Below are 21,594 nucleotides of genomic sequence, written 5' to 3'. Positions count from 1 at the left end.
ATGTATATTCGTTTGTTCCGTAATTCTACATACGTTCCGTTATGTATAAAGAAATGAAGAAAATATTATATTATGATTATTTTAACATTTCTGTTTTATATAAAACTTTCCACAAAATTGTATTGTTTCATAAATGAATAAATCCTAATTTGAGTTAGAGTTATTCAAAGATTTTGAAAGATAAACTATTTTTCCCCAACAAAATTTCTTTATCTCTTTATTATTTTTAGGTTTCATGAAGAATCTTAAATAAAGTATTTTCTTCATATTCCTTATTGAAGCTTTGATGGCTATCGGGTAGTATATATTTAAAAAAATATTTCTGCGACATGAATGTTGAGTACTGAATTCAATAATATTTTAAATAGGAAAAATTTTAACAAACTTGCATTCAATGAACGAAATCGTACTACTTTGAACAATGATTTTGTTAAATTTTCTTCTATTTTTAATATTTAGTTAAATTATTTAGTTAGAACATTGCTTGTTTAACAAAATTTATTTCAATAGATCTTGAATCATATATTGTAAATAATAGCATGCTTATTTTACATGGTGGGAATTTATGCTGTATATAAAACATATAAAGAAATGAACATTTAAATTGCCTTTAATTTGATTCAGTCCTATATTGTAACGGAATCACGTATAATGTAAAATGTAAAGTATAGTAATTTAATAATACAATTTAAGAACCAGCAGGAAAAAAATAAATTGTAATTTCGATGTAAAATATTCTCTTGAAACCTAGGCAAATAAGTTAGGAACTATTATGTTACAATTTTATCATTGAATATTACATTTATATGATTGTATAGATTATAAAGAAAGTAAGCTTTGCGTGTAAATATAAATATTTTAAAAATAAGTAAATCTTTCGCATGTTTACATAATTAAGGAGCTTCTAAAGTTTGTCTGCCATATAATTACATATATAATATGTATGTATTATAATACAAATAATACTGATACACCAAAGATCATAAGTTGATTGTAATATGTAACAATTGTTGATATTCAACACATTTTTAAAAGATGGTGTATTTGTAACGCTCAATAAATAATTGGTGTTTATAGTGTGCTTCATAAACACATAATGTACCATCATTTTCATGCAGACTATAATAATTATACCAATTAAAATGTTCACTTTTGTGTGCTCATTTGTATGTATGTATAACGAATGCATTACAAGCTCCTTAATTTTGTTTGCAGTGCCACAAATATTCTATCATATATATATGAATATGCGTTTTAAAATCACCAGCTCTAAGGTGAAACTTGATGACTTTAAACCTACTTTATGCAAAACGTTTGTATTTTTAGTATTTGGTTAATTGATATAAATAGCAGTAAAAGTAAATTGATAATAATTCAAGTGGATATATAGATATATAAATATAAATATATATATAAATAAAAAATTAGATACAATACTATATTTGTAGAAAACAATTGAGCACGTGAAAAGAAAATCGCGCTATGATTATGAGAAAAAATATTACAATTATATTATTACCTATTATTACACAAAGTGGATACACAATATAGTAATTTGCTAATTGTACCTTTTAATAATTACTGTAGACACATTGATGAAGGTTTTTTTCTTGTTATTAATTATTACCATAAACTTAAAAGATAATGAAAAATGTGTTATAAAAAGATGCAATTGCTTATTTTGTATCATACCCAGTTTCATGAATTACTTTGATATCTCACATACACATTTGTTAAATCAAAATGATTTTGTGAACATTTATAATACAGAAATACATTCTGTAGTTATACCAACATTTCTAGTTTTAATTTTACAATAATTATTTTGTGATAAAAAAGAAATAATATTTTACGAATATTTGCAAATATTTTCTGCAAAAATAAAATATCATAAAAGATTTAAGTTACTTTGTTTGCATACTTTTAGAATTATGATAATTGTTATATTTATCTTATGAAGTATACATTAAAATATTAATCACTATATAAATCTTTTCAGAAATATTTTTTATGGAAAGTTTTAAAATATAAAAGTAACAAATAATCTTTATTTTTTGTAAACTTATGAATTTAATGTAAATAATGCTAAATATTTACCTGTAACTATTTCTAGTTGCAAATTGAGTAAGAATTTGTGAGTTTCATGTAACTTCAATTTTGTTTATTAAAATTTTTATAAATATATTTATTTTAAAACCAAATTTTTTATCAGTGATATGTCGTAATTTCTAAATACATTTGTTAATATAATTACACGGGGTCATATCTCTTATATACAAACAATGACGTATTTGTGAGTAAGACTAATTAATATTTTCAAGGGAATACTATAATTAGTGAAATATTATAGAAGTAATAACTAATATTTACAAAAATAAAAGTAGTTAAAAGTTAAATTCACTTTCCATCAAGTTTGAAAATTTATTACATGTAATTGTTTAAAATTGGTTCTAAAGATAGTTATAATAAGTTTTTCTTTTTCAATAACAAACAAAATCTTCCTTCATATTGCTTTTATCGAATACTATATAATATTTCAATGTTACCTATTTTTTTCATTCTTGTTAATTAATTCTAGAAACCTTTTTGTCATGAGTATCACTATGACCAGCTATGACCTCTTACGTTAATGTACAAGAATTAAATTATAATATTAATTATTAATTTATATGTATACAATATACAAAAAGGATAATACATAAAAACTCATAAAAATTAAAAAATTGAATAATATCGAAAATACATATAATCGATAATAGTTTTTACAATATAAAAGTTTTCATATTTTTTAAATATGCATTGTGTTCGACGAATATCTCGTTGCGCTTTAAAGAAGAAAGTATTATAAACACATACCTAAAATATCTTTTATGTGCATTTATGTATGTGTATGATTGCAAAGTAAATTGACGTAGACATATGCTATATGTATTTATATGCATGATATATATCAGTACATGACCCACGAAACTGTAACTACATATACATGTCAATTGATCACGTGGCATAGGATATATATTCACCTAGTATCCTAGCAAATAATAGTCATATATTTTATATTTTGGTAACTAAGTAATTTTAAAAAATGAGTATAGATAAAGAGAAAATAAAGAATAATTCAGAAACAAATGAATTCACTAAACCGAAAGAGAGAAGAAAGCGACAGGCGAATGAAAGTCGTATGGAAGTAAGTATTAAGGTTAAGTTCTAGAAATATAATTTTTTTATTTATTGCAATATTTAATTATTTTTACTTAGTATTTTTATATTTCTTTTTTTTTGTATTATATGTTCTTTGTTAGGTCGAACTAATTAATGGTGCAGAAGAAAAAGAGAAGTCGCATATAACTTCAAAAAGGGCTAAAATTATTCAAGATGGTGAACAAAGAAAGGTGAAAAATTTAATTTTACTAATAATTGAACCTTATTAGTTAATTTGTGTGTACTATTATTAAAGCAAAATAAAATATTTTCAGATATCTGTACCTGCTCATAGGTATACCCCTTTAAAAGAAAATTGGATGAAAATATTTACACCCATCGTTGAACATTTACAATTACAAATAAGATTTAATTTGAAAACCCGAAATATAGAATTACGGACAGCTCCAGAAACTCCTGATATTGCTAATTTACAAAAAGGAGCTGATTTTGTAAAAGCATTTATTTATGGTTTTGATGTGGAAGATGCTTTGGCTTTGTTACGTTTAGACGGTTTATTTGTAGAAACATTTGAAATTCAAGATGTAAAGCCTTTGAAAGGTGACCACCTTTCTAGAGCAATTGGGAGATTAGCTGGGAAGGGTGGAAGAACAAAGTTTACAATAGAAAATGTAACAAAGACTAGAATTGTATTAGCAGATAGTAAAATTCATATACTCGGTTCTTTTCAAAACATACAATTAGCAAGAAGAGCTATATGTAATTTAATCTTGGGTAGTCCGCCATCAAAGGTTTATGGACAACTCAGGAATGTAGCAAGTAGAGTTTCAGATCGGTTATAAAATAAATACTACAAGTTAGTATTAAATTAATAATTAATATTTACTGTATTTATATTAAACCTTTACAAAAATTTTGTGAAGGAAATTGTACACTTTATATAAGATTCTTTAAATAAAATTCAATACAAATTTTATACAGAAATATATGTAAAATTATTTATCTTAATAGATTTACAGAAATTAAAATTCACTTAAAGAAGTATTTGATATTTATATTTTCTGGGGACTTTATTAAGAACTAATCTACCATCATAACTCAATGATGCAAATGTCCAAGGGTCAGCAGATGACCATTCAACTGCATAAACGCTATCTTCATGTTCTTCATATCTACCAACAACCCCATCTTCAAGCCTAGAAATGATATATAATTTGGTTTTATATATTTTGATAATTTTAATTACACCACATTTTAATTATCAATTATTACTTGTTTTTCTTGCAATTGTAATCATTTTGTGTACTATCATCTTCAGGAGTTACTATATGTCCAAAAGGTTCTGAAGATATTGATGCAATACTGCATAATATTACTCTTGAATCACTACTTGAAGTTAAAACTAATTGATCGTGAAAACGGTTGATTCGAACACTCCACACCCAATGTGAATGTTCCATACGGGACAATATAGGTTCTGTGGGTGACCGAATGTCCCAAAATTTCATATATCCATCATCTCCACATGTTGATAAAATATACTGACGATTCACGTTAAAATCTAAATCTCTAAATATAAGAGTAACATTACATTAAAATCTGTATTTAATAAAATTATAAAAATTATGAATAAAAATAAATAATCAAATTTTTATTTAATACCTAATTATTTGAGAATGAGCAGATAAAATCGTCCAGGATGCCTCAGCAGGATTTCTAAAGTCCCAACCACGAACATTATTTTCATTCAGTGTAACAAATTGATTGCAACCATTATGAGGATTCCACTTTCCATTTGTAAAACGTGGTTGACCTTTACTAGCTAAAGTGCCAGAAGTAGTAACCTAAATAAAGTAACAAATAAAAGATACATCTGTTGGTAAATAGCTTGGAAATCTATTTTTACCTGTGGGCCATTCTCAGCTAGATCCCACAATATAAATTTATTATCTACAACTGAAACAGCTTTTGTTGAATCCATAGGATGATAAGCAATGGTTTTAAGGTCTGTACCATATGGCGTAGTATCAATGTCTGCTAAGTTTTTAAGACTTTCAACATTATTTGTATATTCTTTTAGTTCTGGTAGTTTCCAAAGAGCTCCTTTCATCCGACAAGAACCATCATCTAAACAGAACATATTTTTTTAAAGTATAATTAGGATTTATCATTTTAATGTCCAAAAAGGAAAAGTAGTTTTACTCATAATTACCATTTAAAGCATTATAACAAGTAATAAATATATTGGGCTCCGTAGGAGAAGCTTGTAAGGACCAAATTTCTCCGACAGGATGATGAAATATTTGAGTCTTTAAGCTGCCTGTTTCTTCATTAAGTTCTACCAAATGAACTTGATTGTTATTAAATTTCAATGATTGTGTTCCAACTAAAAATCTGACAATATCTGTTTCTGCTGTTTGAGCCGACAATGCTCTTGTCTATAAAGCAAAAAGTATTATGAATACCAATAGAAATTATGGTTAGTGCTTTAGATTAAATTATTATAAATCTTTATGAAAATGAATGATAAGATTTATGTTCTGTATATTTTATTTCAAATTATTATTGTCTGTAGAAATGTATGATTAAGAGAAGTATTTGTGAATGTTTGTAACTTAAGATTTTCCATATTCTGAATTGCATACTTGGAATTCAAGGCCATATATTACAGGGTTATCATTTTCCATTTTTTAATTAAGTTTATATTTTACAGAAAATTAAAAAAATATGTTTTATTAACAAAGCTGTAACATAAACATATAATCTGTCAACAAAACTTGCAGCAACGACGCTAGAGATATGCGATATGCAACAAATCTATAGATGCGCTTATTTAAAAGCGAAGGTTGTGAAGTAAGTAATAAGTGATAACTAAAAGCTGCTAGAAGGCACTAGACTAGAAATAAATGTTATTAAATTTCGTTATTAAACATGCAACATTATGAGAGTAAAAAATTTTCGATGATTCTACATACTCAATACTAACAAAAAAACAATTAAAAAATGTTCAAAATTATTTACCAATTTAACTACTATTCGATTATTTCGATGTATGTATATGACGATTCAATTTTGTAAATGTATCATGTATACGATGAAATATAATCGTGTGAAGAAATGTTCTAGATTGAAAGATTGATACTATTTAGATAGAATACGATAAAATATAATGTTTTTCACATTTAAGAAAATTTTTTTTAATTAAACATAGGATTTTTATATTAAAATGGTGCATTTAGGATTGAATATGTATATAACGCAAACTTCGTGATAGAACGTAGGTGAGTATTATATATGAAAGAATCTTGTACGTAGATTTTTATAAAGAATTCTGTTTATTTATAATAGAAAATTGAAATGTAGTATATGTAATGTAATAATGTAATAAATGAAGATATAAAACAAAAGCATGCAAGAAGTAAAATTGAACAAACGCGCCAAAAGGTTGGAACGTGTTGGCCATGATATACAGAGGCGCCACAAAATCATGACACAAAACTAGCAAACTCCGAGGATATCTATATGTTTCCGTTACCGCTGTCATATCCCCACCACTCAGCAGCTCCTGCGTTGCTTTGCGTCGGCCGACGGGTAACCAGCCGTGGGGTCACCAGATAAATTATGTCAAACGGAGTAGTGTTACGAACGTGAACGATTATCGGGATTCGCTGTGCTCGCATACGAAAGTCGCAAAGTGCGCGCTCATATACGATTCAAGTGTGGTGCCGATGTAATTCCAGACTGGTTTGTCTCATAGACTTTTGTTAAATAAGTGATTAATTTTGAATGATCGTGCACAAACGTGTGCATTTGTATTGTCTCTTCGTATAAATGCACGTATCTGCTTTTATTTCTTTGAAAAAATCATGCTGACCCGGCAACATCAACTGTAAGTAATCGTTTGTCGCATTATTTCTACTTTCTTTCAATTGACACTCTCATAGTTCAACACGCACTTTGAGTATTATTATGATAAAACAGCGAGATGTGTGTATTTTTTTTCTTCTGGCAAAACTACTCGTATCACGTTACCAGATTTAGGTGAAAGTAAAATTAAAAAATAAAGATATTGTTTTTGGCAGTGTTTGATTGTTGATTCTCCGAAAAGTCAGATTTAATAGTTCCAGCGTTTTCATGGCTTTTTTATTCACGCGATTCAAAGTTTGCTAGTTTTAAGATTACGCTTTTTGTTATCGTTTCTTTTCTTCAAGTGAATGATTTTAGCCTAATTGAAACTTGAAACGATGAAAAGAAAACTGTGGTGTAATGTGGGTATATATGTAATATTGCAAAGTTTACTTTCATGGAAATTATTTCGTACTTTTGGAGCAAAAATAATTAAGCAAGTACAATGTAAAATTGGTAAATATATATATTTATTTTGTACTTTACAAAGATTTTCTGACAGAAAATTGATATTTATGCGTATTGTCGAATTACACAAAACTTGTTGCATTAATAATAGTTACTGTAATGTTTGATACATATACTTCTGTTCTATACAAAAATATGTGATATTATACATACAATGAAAGGAATAACCATTAAAACTTTCAGAGTTTCATTTCTGTAAACATCACTCTGTAACTTTATTACGTATTTGTTATGATTTCTGTATTTATTGCGTATTTATTATAACTTCTGTACTTATTACGTATTTATTATGATTTCTGTATTTATTACCGTATTTGTTTAAAGTATTATACTATTTATATCGTTCTTAGAGGTCTATTTTTAGAATATAAATATGCGTTTCCGCGAATGATATGAACATCGAAAAAATTTCTGAAACTTTTCCATTAGTTTTAGAATTTTGTCTTTATGTCTTTTGTGTCAAAAGAGGAAATAAAAATTGCAGAATATCGTTAACACAGAAAGTAAAACAAGAATATAAGAAATCTTAGGTAGAATCGTTCAAAAAAGTTGTACTTTTTGCTCAGTAATTGCTTAACAGTAGAAGAAAGAGTTGGTCAGTGTTGTGAATGTTTAAATATATTATTAAATAAGTTAAATACATTGTTACAGTGTTTTGTGAGTTAATCTTACAACAGTTATTATAGTAGGTAAATTCTACAGTGAATATGGTAAACTGTAGACTGTGACATAAGTGATTATATATTAGCATTGCAAACTTTTATGATACTATAATAATACATAACACTGCGTTGCTACAGTATTATATTATAGTGATATATAGCCTGATGTATAGTACATACTATATTTACACATTGCAGTTACTACGCTTCATTATACACATAGTAAAACACAGTAGAAATCATAGAAAACTACAAAAAGATGAAAAGGGTATACTATACTATAGTATAGATAGTTTTTTAATGATCATGTAACACTCAATTTACTATGCAATCATATCTTACTTCGGTATAGTAAGCTATAACAATCCTTTGAATGACTATACCAGGTTACTACTATATTTACTACGTACTATATTTACATATTGCAGTCACAGTACTCCATTATGTACATAATAAACCATGCTCATTTGAACGATAAAATTGTACTAGAAGATTATTACTACGTACTATATTTACATATCACAGCTGCTATATTTCACTATATGTCTAGTAAAACACAATTACGACGGAAAAATTTAAAGATATACTACTATGAAAAAGCATTATACATACGTATAATGTTTCCCGTTATAACATCTGATCTACTATGATACTATATCTTACATCGATACAGTATAAATCATAATTTGAATGATAAAATCATATCAGAAGATTACTGTACAATTCTCACCCGCTACATTCTCCGATCTTATTACGACTAGCATCCAACGATTAAACGTACTCAAATCTTCGAACAGCTGCTTCATCGTCTCCATATTTATTCTAGTGAGGCGATCGAAAATTTTCATTGAAAGAATGCTTGATCGTGATCGAGCAAACGATCGTTAAACTCGCACGTCCATCGAGGAACTTCTTGCATCTTTAAAGTCGACTGTCCGATTGCCGGCGCGTATTCTTCGGTCGCTTGAAAAGCAAGAGAGAGGAAGACGAAGAGGAGGAGGAGAAAGAAGAAGAAAAAGAAGAGGAGCAACGGCATCGTCGCGCGTTACGTCGTTCGACCGTTCAGTGCGTGAAAACGAACTGCTATCCGGCTTGCCAGCAGCCACCGTCGGTTTTCTCTCGTTCGAGAGCGTCCGCAGACCGTTTGGACTCGGTCTCTCGGGTTAATTGATCGGTTGGGATGTTTTCGTCCTCTTGGTCGACCTCGTTGCCGCCGCGTCGGTCAGCTCGATGCCGACATGGCAGTCCGCTTCCACGTGAGATCGATCACTCGAGACTCGAGACGCACTGGCGGCAACCGCCATGCACACTGTGTATTGTGTATATACCATCGCGTAAGTGTTTGACCGTATATCAGTTGTTCAACAGATGACATCCTGTAGCCTGGGCGCGAACAAACGCTTCGTTTCTTCTCCCCTTGAAAAAGACGGTCGCTCGTTCCTCCTCTTTTTTGCGCTCCTCTCTTCTCTCAGATCGAAAATGATTCGCAGTCGCATCTCGACAACTGCGACTGTGTACCAGTTTCCGGAACTGCCACCGTGACGTCGTTTTCGTGGTACATTTCAAGGGCAACCACGAAGGCGCTTGGGAGCCTTGAAAATGTCGTTCGAACACGATTCTAGACTTTGAGCCAGCCGAAAGATGCTTTCTGGCGTATTTGGACTACGAGGATTTAGAGGAGTTATCGAGTACATACTTGAGCGAATGTCGTACGATATATGAATATATGAGCAGTTTATTTGCCAGATCGATTAACTTCACGAAACAAAGTGTAGAGAAAATTGATGAAATTATGTAAGGCAAACATCAATCAAGTGCTTTGGCATTAAAATTTCAAAAAATTCAGGATATGGGGTTAACCACTTTGAAAGGCTCGTATAAAAGTTGATATTATTTGATTTGTGTATGTTTCAACTTTACTGCGTTCTTTGGATCATTCTTGATTCAGTCATGTTGTACTTTTGTTGAGAAATTTCTCATGTTCGAAGGAAAAACGAAAGGATCATTGTTGATATGTATGTATAACTTCGCGTTTCAATTTGATGTCAAAGTTTTTTTCTAAATATTATGTTCTTCTGCCTGTTGAAATTAGGGCTAGGCGAGAACATGAAATTCAGGAACCTTAACTACTTAACCTACAACTACGGACATAGCCCGTAGTACGATGATCGGGCCAAACGTAAATATTACGGGTTTTGAGGTAGGTATTCTTGTTTCTTAGTAGAATATATCTAGGTATTAATTAGAATAGGTTTCTTGTATATTGCTACTTCATAGGGAAATGAATTTTGTGAATTTTATTTCTTGCAAACGGTTCTTTACTTTGCTCTTTGAATACCATTCTTGTGAATGGAGTTTTGAAACTTGGGACAAAGTTATGTCGTTTGAACAAAGTTCTGATACGTGAGATTTTCATCGAAACTAGATAGAGAACATATCTTCGTCTAGAAGGAAACGATGCAGGTTTGCTAAATATATATCATGTGAATTCAAGACTGTATAATTATACAAAATTATTTGTTTCTATTATTTATTATCAAAGAAAACCGATTTAAAGCTGAAACAAATCGTAATTCTTGTAATAAAACCTAAAAGTTAAACGATTGTCAATTGCAATTTACATAAAAAAACTAGTATTACAACTCTTTTCTTAAAAAGAAAGATCTTTTTTGTTTCAATCGTCAATCGAACCATAATCAATTTAAAAGGCTGATTTTAAGACGAAAAACTTTCTGCAATCAACCAAATTCACACACAGAGGAAACTAACGTAGAAGAAACTAACCCTTATTGCTGAATAACCAAATTCGTGAACGCTGACGAACAACGCGTCGAAGCGTTATTTTTTCTCGCGTTTTAACGGAGAAGCGGGTATATAACAACGACGAACCGTACACCTCAAGTTTCGTTTTAATCAATACTGTCGCATGGTCGCGTGCAGAAAATTCTTTCGCTTATCGCGGCCCGTACGAGCCGGTAGAACGCCGAAGTGCAGTTAACGCAGCAAAAAGTGCATTTACTTTCCAACTAAGCACACAACCCACCTATCACCTCTTTCTCCTTCTCTTCTTTTCTTTCTTCTTTCCTTTTCCGCCTAGAGCCTGGATGATAGTCACGAACTTGTTAGATAAAAAATTATTTCTTTTCTGCCGGGTTAGACCGTGTTATCTCCCTTCTCTCGTGTCGTTTATCTTCCGCATGGCGCGATATCACAATGATATAACGCAGCTCTGTAGTAGCATTCGACTGATGTTTCTATTCTTTCTTCCTCCTGTTTCTCTTTTGAAATTTTTTGTCTTTCATTTTTTTTCCTATTTAACTTTGGTTCGATGAGTAACGTATTTATGAACAACTTATTTATTCATTCGCGATTAAGCCGGTTAAAACGTGACTGATAGGCTGAACGGAAGCGATATATTTCGCCCGATAATGGGAGGAATGCGGGCGTTTTATGGGTATTCAGATATGTAAGATAAGGGTAGGTTTGATGAACTGTGCGGAAAGTATAATGAATCTGGAGCGTGATAAGTTGTCAGGTAGAGCAGGATAGATTTTTGATAAAAGGTTTTTTATAACGTATACAATTGTCGTCGCGTGAAATTAGACAATACATAGATATGTTTACCGATGAATGATACGTCTGTAGATATAATGTACGGTAGGGGAATGATACTGTTGATAATAACGAAACAAGGGCTGGGTACTTTTGTTGTTTGTACGTATTACACAAAAGTGAAAATGAAACATTTTATCGGCAATGAAAAGTTGGACAGTCTGATAATTATGTGGCTATTGAAATATGTTGTTGTTTGTATTTTGAATGACTATAGTGGTGGTAAAAGATGTTATTTAATTTCACTACAATAAATATATCGAATAAAATTACTTGATATCGAAAAACAGAGATGATTGAAAGTGTTTGTTAATAATGCTTAGAACATTTAGAAGCATAAATTTTTAATTTTACAAAACATGAATATACATAAAATAATATATCAGAATGATTGAAAACAAATGACACGCGTACATGTTCTAAAAGGTGATATCTCAGGCATCTCTAGAAAAAAGTTTAGTTGGGATACATTAATTTTTATTAGTTTTATACGCTCTTAAATATGGAAGGAAACAAAGTGCATTATAGGCATTTGATAGCTTTCTTTTACCGGAAAGGCGAAAATGCTACACAAGCAACAAACGAGGTATGCGCTGTTTATGGTGACGGTGCTATAGCTGAAAGATCTGTGCGGAAGTGATTTGCTAAGTTTAAGGCTAGTGATTTCAACCTTGAAGATCAAGAACGCCCGGGTAGGGCCGCCACCACTGATGAAGATCAGATCAAAACACGGATCGAGAATAACCCACGTGTTACGACACGTGAATTAGCAGAAATGTTCAAAATATCAAAATCTACCATTCACGAGCATTTAGCGAAGCTTGGCTATATAAAACGTTTTGATGTATGTGTTCCACAGCATTTAGCGCAAAAAAATCTGATGGATCGCATTTCTATTTGCGACTCTATAAACGCAACGAGGAGACACTATGTGCAAGCATGGAAGCTTGTAGTGACGGGGATGAAAAATGGATTATTTATAATAATGTTGAGCGGAAAAGAAATTGGGGAAAGCAGAATGAATCACCTTTAGCCGCCCTAAAAGCCGGTTTTCATCCGAAGAAAGTCATGCTCTGGTGGAATTAGAAAGGAATCCTGTATTGTGAGCTTCTACCAAACAACCAGGCGATAAATTCGGAAAAGTATTGCTCACAATTAGACGAATTAAAGACAGTAATTCAACAGAAAAGGTCCAGAACTGGCGAATTGGAAGGGCGTCGTGTTTTATCAGGACAATACGCGGCTTCACATTCTTTGACCATTTGACAAAGGTTGTTGGAGCTTGCTTGGGATGGATCTAATCTCATCGTATTCATTAGACATTGCACCCTCAGATTTTCACCTATTTAGGTCGTTACAAAATTCCCTTATGGAAAAAGCTTTAACTCTTTGGTCGACGTAAAAAATCATATTGAAAAGTTTTTCGTCGAGAAACCTGAGAGGTTCTGGAAGGATGAAATATTCAAAACGCATGAAAGATGGAGAACGATCGTGCGGAAAAAAATAATTCAATAAATGTATATTGATGTTTAAATGTGCCACGTTTGAATTTTCCTTAAAAATCGGAACGAACTTTCAGGACAACCGTATAATTTTTGCATTCTCTGCCTGAGTTTGTTGTTTATAACTGATATTAATATAGTATTTAACAATTCTGCAATTACAGCTGAAAATACCTAAAATTCTGTGGATAAAAGCGTTAAAAATTATTGTCAAAAATCCATACATGCGTATTCAAAAGGCTAACACGATCGTCCATGTTTTATCATCCACGATGTTAAATCAACAATAATAAACGGTCATCAATCACAAGAAATCAAAGTCGAAAATACACGAAACAAACGTCGACAAATATAAATGTTCAAAAGTGATGTCAAAAGTTAATATCGACGTAGAATCTATATAAGTTTATATTTTTATAAAAAATATAGAAAAGCAGGAAAATTGAAATTTCGTTTACATCGACGATGAGAAGCTATTTCGCGTTCAAACTATAAAGCCAGTAGCAGAGGAACATTTTTTAACCCTGTATATTTATATACACGTTCTCGTCGCTCGAAGCTGGAAGACAAGGCCCTGACATTTTCCGTGCTTGTTTCCCTGTCCAGCCTTTTATAATCTACGCGAGCGTTTCGAAAACAGAGGAGATACGGTCAGGTAGACTAGTGCGAGTCGAGGCAGTATTTTAACAGCGTGAAGTGTTTGGAAAACCAAAACGAGATTTCACTTTCCTTCCTACTATGAGATGTTGACACGACTATTTCATGGCGTTTTTCATATTAAACTCAGAGTTCAATGTTTTATATTTTTCTTAGAAAGAGTACGGTTCTCATATTAAAAATTAACAACGGCACAGCAGAAATTTAATTATACTAAGGTAGCTGAGTTTGTAGAATTTTAGTATCACTGTGTAAATGTAGTGAAAGGAAAAGAAGGCTTACATATACGCAACTGTGATAAGAAGATGAAACAGTTCGTATTCGATAAAAGAAAAACAAACTGTAGAATGTAATCCTCCTGTTAAGTTTATATGCTTATCGTATGATTGGTTGAAAATCACATTAACGTAAATCAGTTTATTGTTAGTACTTATAAAATAGTATTCTGTACTTTATGGAAAATTCACAATTTTTTGTTCAATATACAAAGGAATGACACTTTCAAGAGGTTGTACACGTGTGTATAATAAATTAGTATTTTCAAAATCTTGATTTACACCGTGTATGGTATTTTTTATAACACAACATACGTAAATTGTATCATTTTTTGAGAACTGGCTTCGTTTATTTAACTTTTTATTATGACTTTATAAAGAAATTGCACTATTCTTTTATTACTAAGCGCATAATATAAGACACTGTAAGTATAACACGGACGCAGATAAAATTTCCATATCATATCGGTCATATCTGCAATGAAAATAATACGAGAGAGTGTTAAAGAAAGGATTAACAAATTTCTGGAATTGTAGATCCTTCCACACCAGTTCCCTAACATTATTTGAAGTCTTGGGTGTCGTTTCTTTTTCCTATTTCTAGGTTGTCCAGACTACCTTGAAGTTCATTGCATTCGAATAAGTGTTCTCGCCTTGCGTTTCTTTCCTGCAATATGTAATGCAATTTACAACAGTTCCTTCTTGTCGTGTAAGAGCTATTATTTTTCTTACTTTTAAACAATTTATAAACTCGATATTACTCTTCAGAACTATCACACCTACTTACAGTAGGCTTATAATAAGCTGTTATGATACAATAAAAATTATTTAAGCCAATAACAAAATTGCAGCTTGTAATTGTCAGTCTGTATAAATTATTTTATCACTACTCAAATTCAAATACTATTATTATAAATTTACAAACGTTAGAAATAGGAATATCTTCAAAGATGTACAAAATATTAGTTTCAAAATATCAATTTCAATTTCTTCTTGCAACTATGACCAACAATTTGGAAATTTGAAGTGTTGCGGAGAATTCTTGCGCTACCTTTCTTCTTACAAGATTAGAAATTTCTCAAAAAATAGTAGTAAAAAGTAGTAATAAACTGAAAGATAGTACGGTAGTCATCTGTTTCTAATTACTATCTCATCCTTGAACTATTTATTTTACTTAAATTCATATAATATTATTATTAGTCGACTATAGGTGTCTAGACACTTACGAATGCTAGTATTCAAGCCCAACATCTTCAAATGCATAAAATATTAGTTTTAAAATACCGATTTCAGTTTCTTCTTGCGACTATGACCAACAATTTGCAAACACGTAGCATCACGAACAATTGTTGCATCTCTCTATTTCTTGTGCTGATCCTCGGAGCTCGTTGCATTCAACTACATTTGGAACTCACGTTTCCTACGTTGTGCCAGCACGGTGATACCGGTCTTATCGTCTTTTGTTCCTCACGGTACATGACGTGAATTCAATGTCAAAAGCGAGATGGAAATAACAGGCCGGCAGAGCGGCCTGAGAAAGTGGCGAGTATCGATCCACAGTTTAGCACGGGTCTGTGTATTTACATGCAAAACCGAAACAAAATGTGCATCCTTAGGCTATGAACGCACTAGGGACGGTTTGTCATTTACAGAAAGGACATCCGTTTATGTGGATGTGCGTGCAATTGACGACACGACTGCAGGACATTTTCGTTATTAGAAGAAGAAGAAGAAATGGAGTTTTTGATTGATGCGAACGAGAGTGAGAAAACTGTCGCGCGGTAAAGTGTTGCTAGTACGCCTAAAGCTCGATATCGCCATATCTTTCCGTGTTCGTTGAACGTAGGCGCATCGACATGTATGTATGATGCAAATTTGTGAAAGCGAAATCGCGAAGCACAAAAAATTGAAAGTTGCTTTTCCAGCGGAGGAAAGGAAAAGTTTCAATGGCAAAAAAGCAAACGTGTTATACTAGGCGATTCAGACAATTTGATAGTTGCTTCCTTTTTTAATTACTGTCGTTCTTGAATTATTTAAGAAAGTCTATTATAATAACTAATGTATTGAAATATATTGAATATGAAAATTTGCTTTGTAATATTGTCAGAGGTACGGGAAGAATTTTATTTTCAAATTTTATGTTAGCTTTTTGTTATGACAGAATTGTTTACGATTTTTTTAAAGATTCGTCCTGGAAAGATTTTTATGATATTTTAATGAATATATATTTGTGTCACAGAAGCTGGTTGCTACAATTACACTATCATCTTCTTTTTGTCGATGTTTCAACCGCCCTTTGATCATTTGAAAAAATCTAAATGTACCTAATAGATATTTTACTTTAGCAAAAAACTTTATTGTTAGAGCGGCACGATGAATTTTATTTTCAAATACATATATCATTTTTTTTTGTAACACAGGGTCGTGCATTTACAGACATTTTTTTAAGAACAGTTGTAAACGTATTTAATTAGATAAAATGATGTTCATTATCGTCTTCGAAGCATTGTAACTTCATTCGAAAGTAATGTATCTGTTCTAATAGTTACTCGGTCTCATTTTGTATTATTTTATCTGTTGGTACAAGAAGTTTTCTGATAGAGGAAGTATAAATTTCTTCTATGATCAACTGATAACCATTAACCTACTGATCTGAGAAATTTATGTGACCCATAGATAATGCATTTACACACGATGCTTTTGAGATCTATCCAAATGAGATAATCAATAGCTTTACAATTAAAGGAAATGGGTTTATACTAAAATTGCTTGCTAATAACCCAGTAATAATTGGATGAAACTAATTCATTGGTTGAAAATACTTTGTGTTTATGATTCTTATATGAAAAACAATCTTTGTACTGTATTCGTTTTTATTATTGTGGATGTTTATGCATTTATGAAAAATTTTATGGTGCAAAAATATACAGAATGTACAAAATAATCAAAGTAAAATATTCCTTTCGTCATGCTCATCGAAATATAAATTTTTATAAATAAGCGTGATCTAATTATTATATTTGGAATGATTCGGTTCAGAGATTCAGTTCGTTAAAAGATTAAACGATATTTTCTTAAAATATTTGATCAAATCTTTAGAATATAATTTCCAATTTCGAGAATGGCCTGGTTGTTTCTTGAAAAAAAAAAGATATTTTTGTTCTTCATTTGGTGGTTCTGATAATGTTTCTAACCGAGATAAAGTTTCATTTTTACGATTCTTTTCTCTATCTGCGTGGAGATCTGGATTACTTTAAACGATTCGTATTTAATCTAGCTAAAAAGAACAGAGAATCCTGAAGATTCACCACGGTAAATTTCAATTATGTTTCTATATCACCCTCTAAGGAAAAAGAAGGGAGAAAAGAAAACGAGAACGTATTGTTTTCTTTGGCAAAGAGGTTTCTCAATGTTTTATATCCCCCTAAGGAATAGCACGATTTATCTTTTGTTCGAATAGTAACAATCCCAAGTGGAGATGCAAAGTGTTATTTCGAAACTGTGGCTCTCGAATTTATGTTCTCCTCTTTGTCGATCGCGTCCTCGAATCGACGTGAATCGTCTTAGAAATTTCCGTTTGTACCGCTTTCCAGTATGTTGCAACCGGCTACTATTATACTTGGTTATGAACTAGATTGAGAACGCTGATCCATTCTTATATCGGCTGCTCTGCTTTTTATTTAAGCCCCGTCTGGTGAATTAATCGATGAATTTGAAATGGAACAACGATCAGTATGCTTCAGAGAGCAAATTTTCGTAACAGGGAAATAAAATATTCGTGTAAATATAACATTCATGCTTGTATATTATTGTTTATATTATCATTAAACTACGGATTGTTTCTGCAATTTTATATTTTTATGGATACGATTGAAAAGATGGAACCAAAATACGCTCTCATTCTCTAAATATCATAATAAATATTCTACTTTGAATATTTTGTATGTTTTTGCATGTTATATGCATTCTATGTATTTTTGCACTTTTAAATTTCCTATAAATGCATAAAAATCCGCAGCCTACTTATCGCTTAATTTTATTTATACTTTAATTCAGTTACATTAAATAACAGACTCACACGTACAATACCTCATGGCAGACATGCATTTTTTAAAATTACGGCAAAAATCAAAATTGGTAGTATCTGATACGACATATCTCACCAGTTATAAGTTGAACTATGAGGCTCGTCGTTATTCTATCAACACGTACAGTTGTTGGTACACGTAACAGAAATCTCTGAATGTGTGGTAAATCAATAACAGTTAAGCAACAAAGATCAAGAAGGACTAGACTCGACAGATAAATCTGGCCGTGTGGGAAGAGAGAAACGTGGGAGAGAGAATGAATGTGTTGTCAATGAATGAACGATTTGGTATACCTATCAATAGCGCAATGCCGTCAACAAAACTTGTATTTTCCACGATCACCGTGTCCGATATCTCATCGAACGAAGCCGGAAATTGGTGACAGCAAAACCGATATGTCGAACATCATCCACGTCCTTTCTCCTCCTCTTCATCGCCAAGGTCATTGCTAACACCATCAATACCGCGGCTGTATTGGAAAACTTTTCATTTATAAATTGCACTACACTTCACCGTGACCGATATATCAGAAGGAAAAATTCTGGACTTGTTTCGTCTGTTTTTTTTTTCTTTCAGATTGCAGGGAATGTTAACAGCCGATTTTTCGCAGGTACGAATGCTAATCGTAGAAAGTTGCCTTGGATGTAAAGAGACTTTATGTAATGAAAACTTTTTTTTCTTTATCGTTTCTTTTGTAGTTTAATTGTTGTGGCCTGATGTAACGTCGTTGTTTTAGAATTCATTGTTCTTAAAAAAAAGGAACATTTCAGCTTGGAATTTTAATAGGGAACGTGAGTATTGCATGTTTGAAACGTTGTTTTAAACAGAGATTCTTGGCAAATTTAAAGAGATTCTTTTTATAACATTATCAACTGCGTGATAATTGGTAGATATTATTAACTTGGTAAGAATCTGTTTAAGAAGAAATTCACTATGGAGCATCTTTCTTGAATGCTATTTAAAAGTAGGATGAAAGTAAAAGCTCCAAAGTCAGGAATGTATATAAGTAAACAGAAAATATTTTTGCAGTTCTTATACGCAAAGATAGACAAAGATTTTTTCGAAATTTCTTTGCCAAAAGTTTGACAAGTTTTAAAATCAATGTAATATCAAAAAATGACGTTAAGGTAAAAAAATCAACAAATGTACTTATCATATTTTTTACTCTGCTCTTCATATTATATACAGGGTGATTGGTAACTGGTGGTACAAGCGGAAAGGGGGTGATTCTACACGAAAAAAGAAGTCGAAAATATAGAATAAAAATTTTTCGTTTGAGGCTTTGTTTTCGAGAAAATCGACTTTGAATTTTCGCTCGGTACGCGTGCACTTTATCACGTCTCGTTATAACGGATCTCACTGTAGGTTTTAAAAAAAATTAAAAAAAAAATTTTTATTCTATATTTTCGACTTCTTTTTTCGCGTAGAATCACCCCCTTTCCGCTTGTACAACTAGTTACCAACCACCCTGTATATCTCTTAAAAAATGTCAACGATGATTATAACAGTCCACAGCATTTAATAGAATAGAATGTCTGTGGATGTCGTTAATACAATAGACTGCCTGTTATTTCGTATCATTCCACAAACGCGAATATCTTCGGGTTTCCCTCTCGTTTCTCGAAACAAGATTACAATAGAAAAGTATCTTCGCCAATAGGTGATGCGAACGAAAATAGGTCAACTCGAGTGAATACAATGCATCTCAGAATTCACAGGAGGAAGTATGTACATGTAGCTAAAAACAGCTGGCACGTTGCTTGTTAAAAGTATCGTCTGCTTACCTCGTTCTAGTGTACTTTCGAAACGAATTTGGCGTGTAATTGCTTAATTAAAGCGTAATTGTTACACTGCGCTACTTCTGTTTCCTACGACTCGTTTTTACACAAAATATCTAAGTGGCCCAAAAACCTGAAGAATAGTGGAAAAAATAGTGGAAAGGAAATACAACGTGATTGTTACACTTTGCAATATTCATTTCCCGCGATTTATTTCCATTTTCATTTGATAAAACATTTATAAAACGTTTGAATAGTATAGAAATTATAAATAAAACGTTATGAGATGGTGGGAGTAAAGTAAAATGGATTGTAATTGCCACCTTTTTTATTTTGCCATTTTTATTTTCATTTTTATTTGGAATAGTTTGTATAAAATATTCAAGTAGTATAAAATACGAATACTAAGAAGCATTATAAGAAACATGTAAGTAATGGAAAATACAACGTAATTATTATATTCCCCATTTTTATTTTTTGGTGGATTTATTATTATTTCTTTTTAATATGAAGCTCATGAAAAATCCAAATAATGTAATACAAGGGAAAGCATCGTAGAAAAATCGAAATATAAATTCTAAACCATCCAATTTGCGTAGGAGTAAGAATAATAATAACAAGATCGCGTTATCTTGATATAATCAACATAGCTTGTTTTATCATATTTAGACCTCTATTTTACACGTTTGTAATAAGATGTTAGAGTAAAATGTTGTTGAATAAATATACTCAAATCGGTTATTTCTATTGTAGCTGTAATATTATATCTAATAATCTAATAGTCCTAGTCTTTGTAGCTGAATTACTGCGAGAAACATATTATTAAATAACCAACATGATGTAATATAAATGCAATTGACTATGCAGACAACCATACATACGATTATTTCGAATAGACATTCAGATGTTCTTTATTATGGTCGAGGAAGACCTTCGAAAGAAGACCTATATTTACCTTTCATTTAACTTGCAAATTTATACAATTTCTACCCTGAATGCTGTTCTACCTTCCACGGCAAACAGAATAATAATTAAGCGTTCTATTCTTAACACCAGGCATAACGATAAAACATCGATACTTTCCAATAGAGGTAACACCATTTGCATCATCGCTCTACCATCACGGGAAACCTAAATTCTCATTAAAACTCGAGCGTGCAACGTTACTTAACATAGTTGCAACGCGTCTTGTTTATTTATAGAGTCTTCCTGAAAGGAAATCAAGTGTAATAAGAGGTCTGTTCATCGAGGCATGTTCCGTATCTCCGTACACAAAGTGATCCATACACGTTGCGCTTGGAAAAACGTAATTTCCCTGTGGATCTTCGACCGGTGGCGTACAATTTGCCTTTCGCTGCCAACCGGAATATGATAGCCATTAACGTTTCACGATAGGCAGGTATTAGTCTCGGGGCCAGGAGATTGCAAGCAACCACGTGTTTGTCAATATCGGTGCCTAACAAGGATCTCGAAGGACATCGAGT

At 31.5% G+C, this 21,594-nt stretch overlaps 3 protein-coding genes across 7 annotated transcripts in view; 2 read left to right on the top strand and 1 right to left on the bottom strand.

Moving 5' to 3' along the window:
- The first annotated feature begins 2,978 nt into the window (after positions 1 to 2,978).
- On the top strand, positions 2,979 to 4,427 carry LOC117211457 (RNA-binding protein pno1). Of its 2 annotated transcripts, XM_033455363.1 has the most exons (4): positions 2,979 to 3,187; positions 3,303 to 3,392; positions 3,477 to 4,018; positions 4,174 to 4,427. In XM_033455363.1, the coding sequence occupies exons 1-3, from the start codon at positions 3,086 to 3,088 to the stop codon at positions 4,002 to 4,004; spliced, it is 720 nt and encodes a 239-aa protein (XP_033311254.1). In that variant the 5' UTR covers positions 2,979 to 3,085; the 3' UTR covers positions 4,005 to 4,018; positions 4,174 to 4,427. The 2 variants fall into 2 exon arrangements, with proteins under 2 accessions (XP_033311254.1, XP_033311253.1); XM_033455362.1 differs by lacking the exon at positions 4,174 to 4,427 and having other exon boundaries at positions 3,477 to 4,030.
- LOC117211456 (EARP-interacting protein homolog) lies at positions 4,049 to 6,006 on the bottom strand. Its single transcript, XM_033455361.1, has 6 exons — positions 5,808 to 6,006; positions 5,375 to 5,600; positions 5,069 to 5,289; positions 4,825 to 5,006; positions 4,435 to 4,731; positions 4,049 to 4,358 (listed from the first exon to the last, which is right to left on the bottom strand). The coding sequence occupies exons 1-6, from the start codon at positions 5,847 to 5,849 to the stop codon at positions 4,196 to 4,198; spliced, it is 1,131 nt and encodes a 376-aa protein (XP_033311252.1). The 5' UTR covers positions 5,850 to 6,006; the 3' UTR covers positions 4,049 to 4,195.
- A 750-nt stretch (positions 6,007 to 6,756) lies between these two features.
- LOC117211459 overlaps positions 6,757 to 21,594 on the top strand; it is a 51,205-nt gene continuing 36,367 nt past the window's right edge. For all 4 annotated transcript variants that reach the window (XM_033455371.1, XM_033455370.1, XM_033455369.1 and 1 more), the window contains exon 1: positions 6,757 to 7,051. The gene's annotated coding sequence lies outside the window, so the exon portion shown is untranslated. The remainder of the gene's footprint in view (positions 7,052 to 21,594) is intronic.

The sequence above is a fragment of the Bombus bifarius genome, unplaced genomic scaffold (assembly GCF_011952205.1).
Source record: "Bombus bifarius isolate JDL3187 unplaced genomic scaffold, Bbif_JDL3187 scf7180000008234, whole genome shotgun sequence".
NCBI lineage: Eukaryota > Metazoa > Arthropoda > Insecta > Hymenoptera > Apidae > Bombus > Bombus bifarius.
Note: the sequence above shows the minus strand (reverse complement) of the source record. Positions and strands in the feature narration are given on the sequence as shown.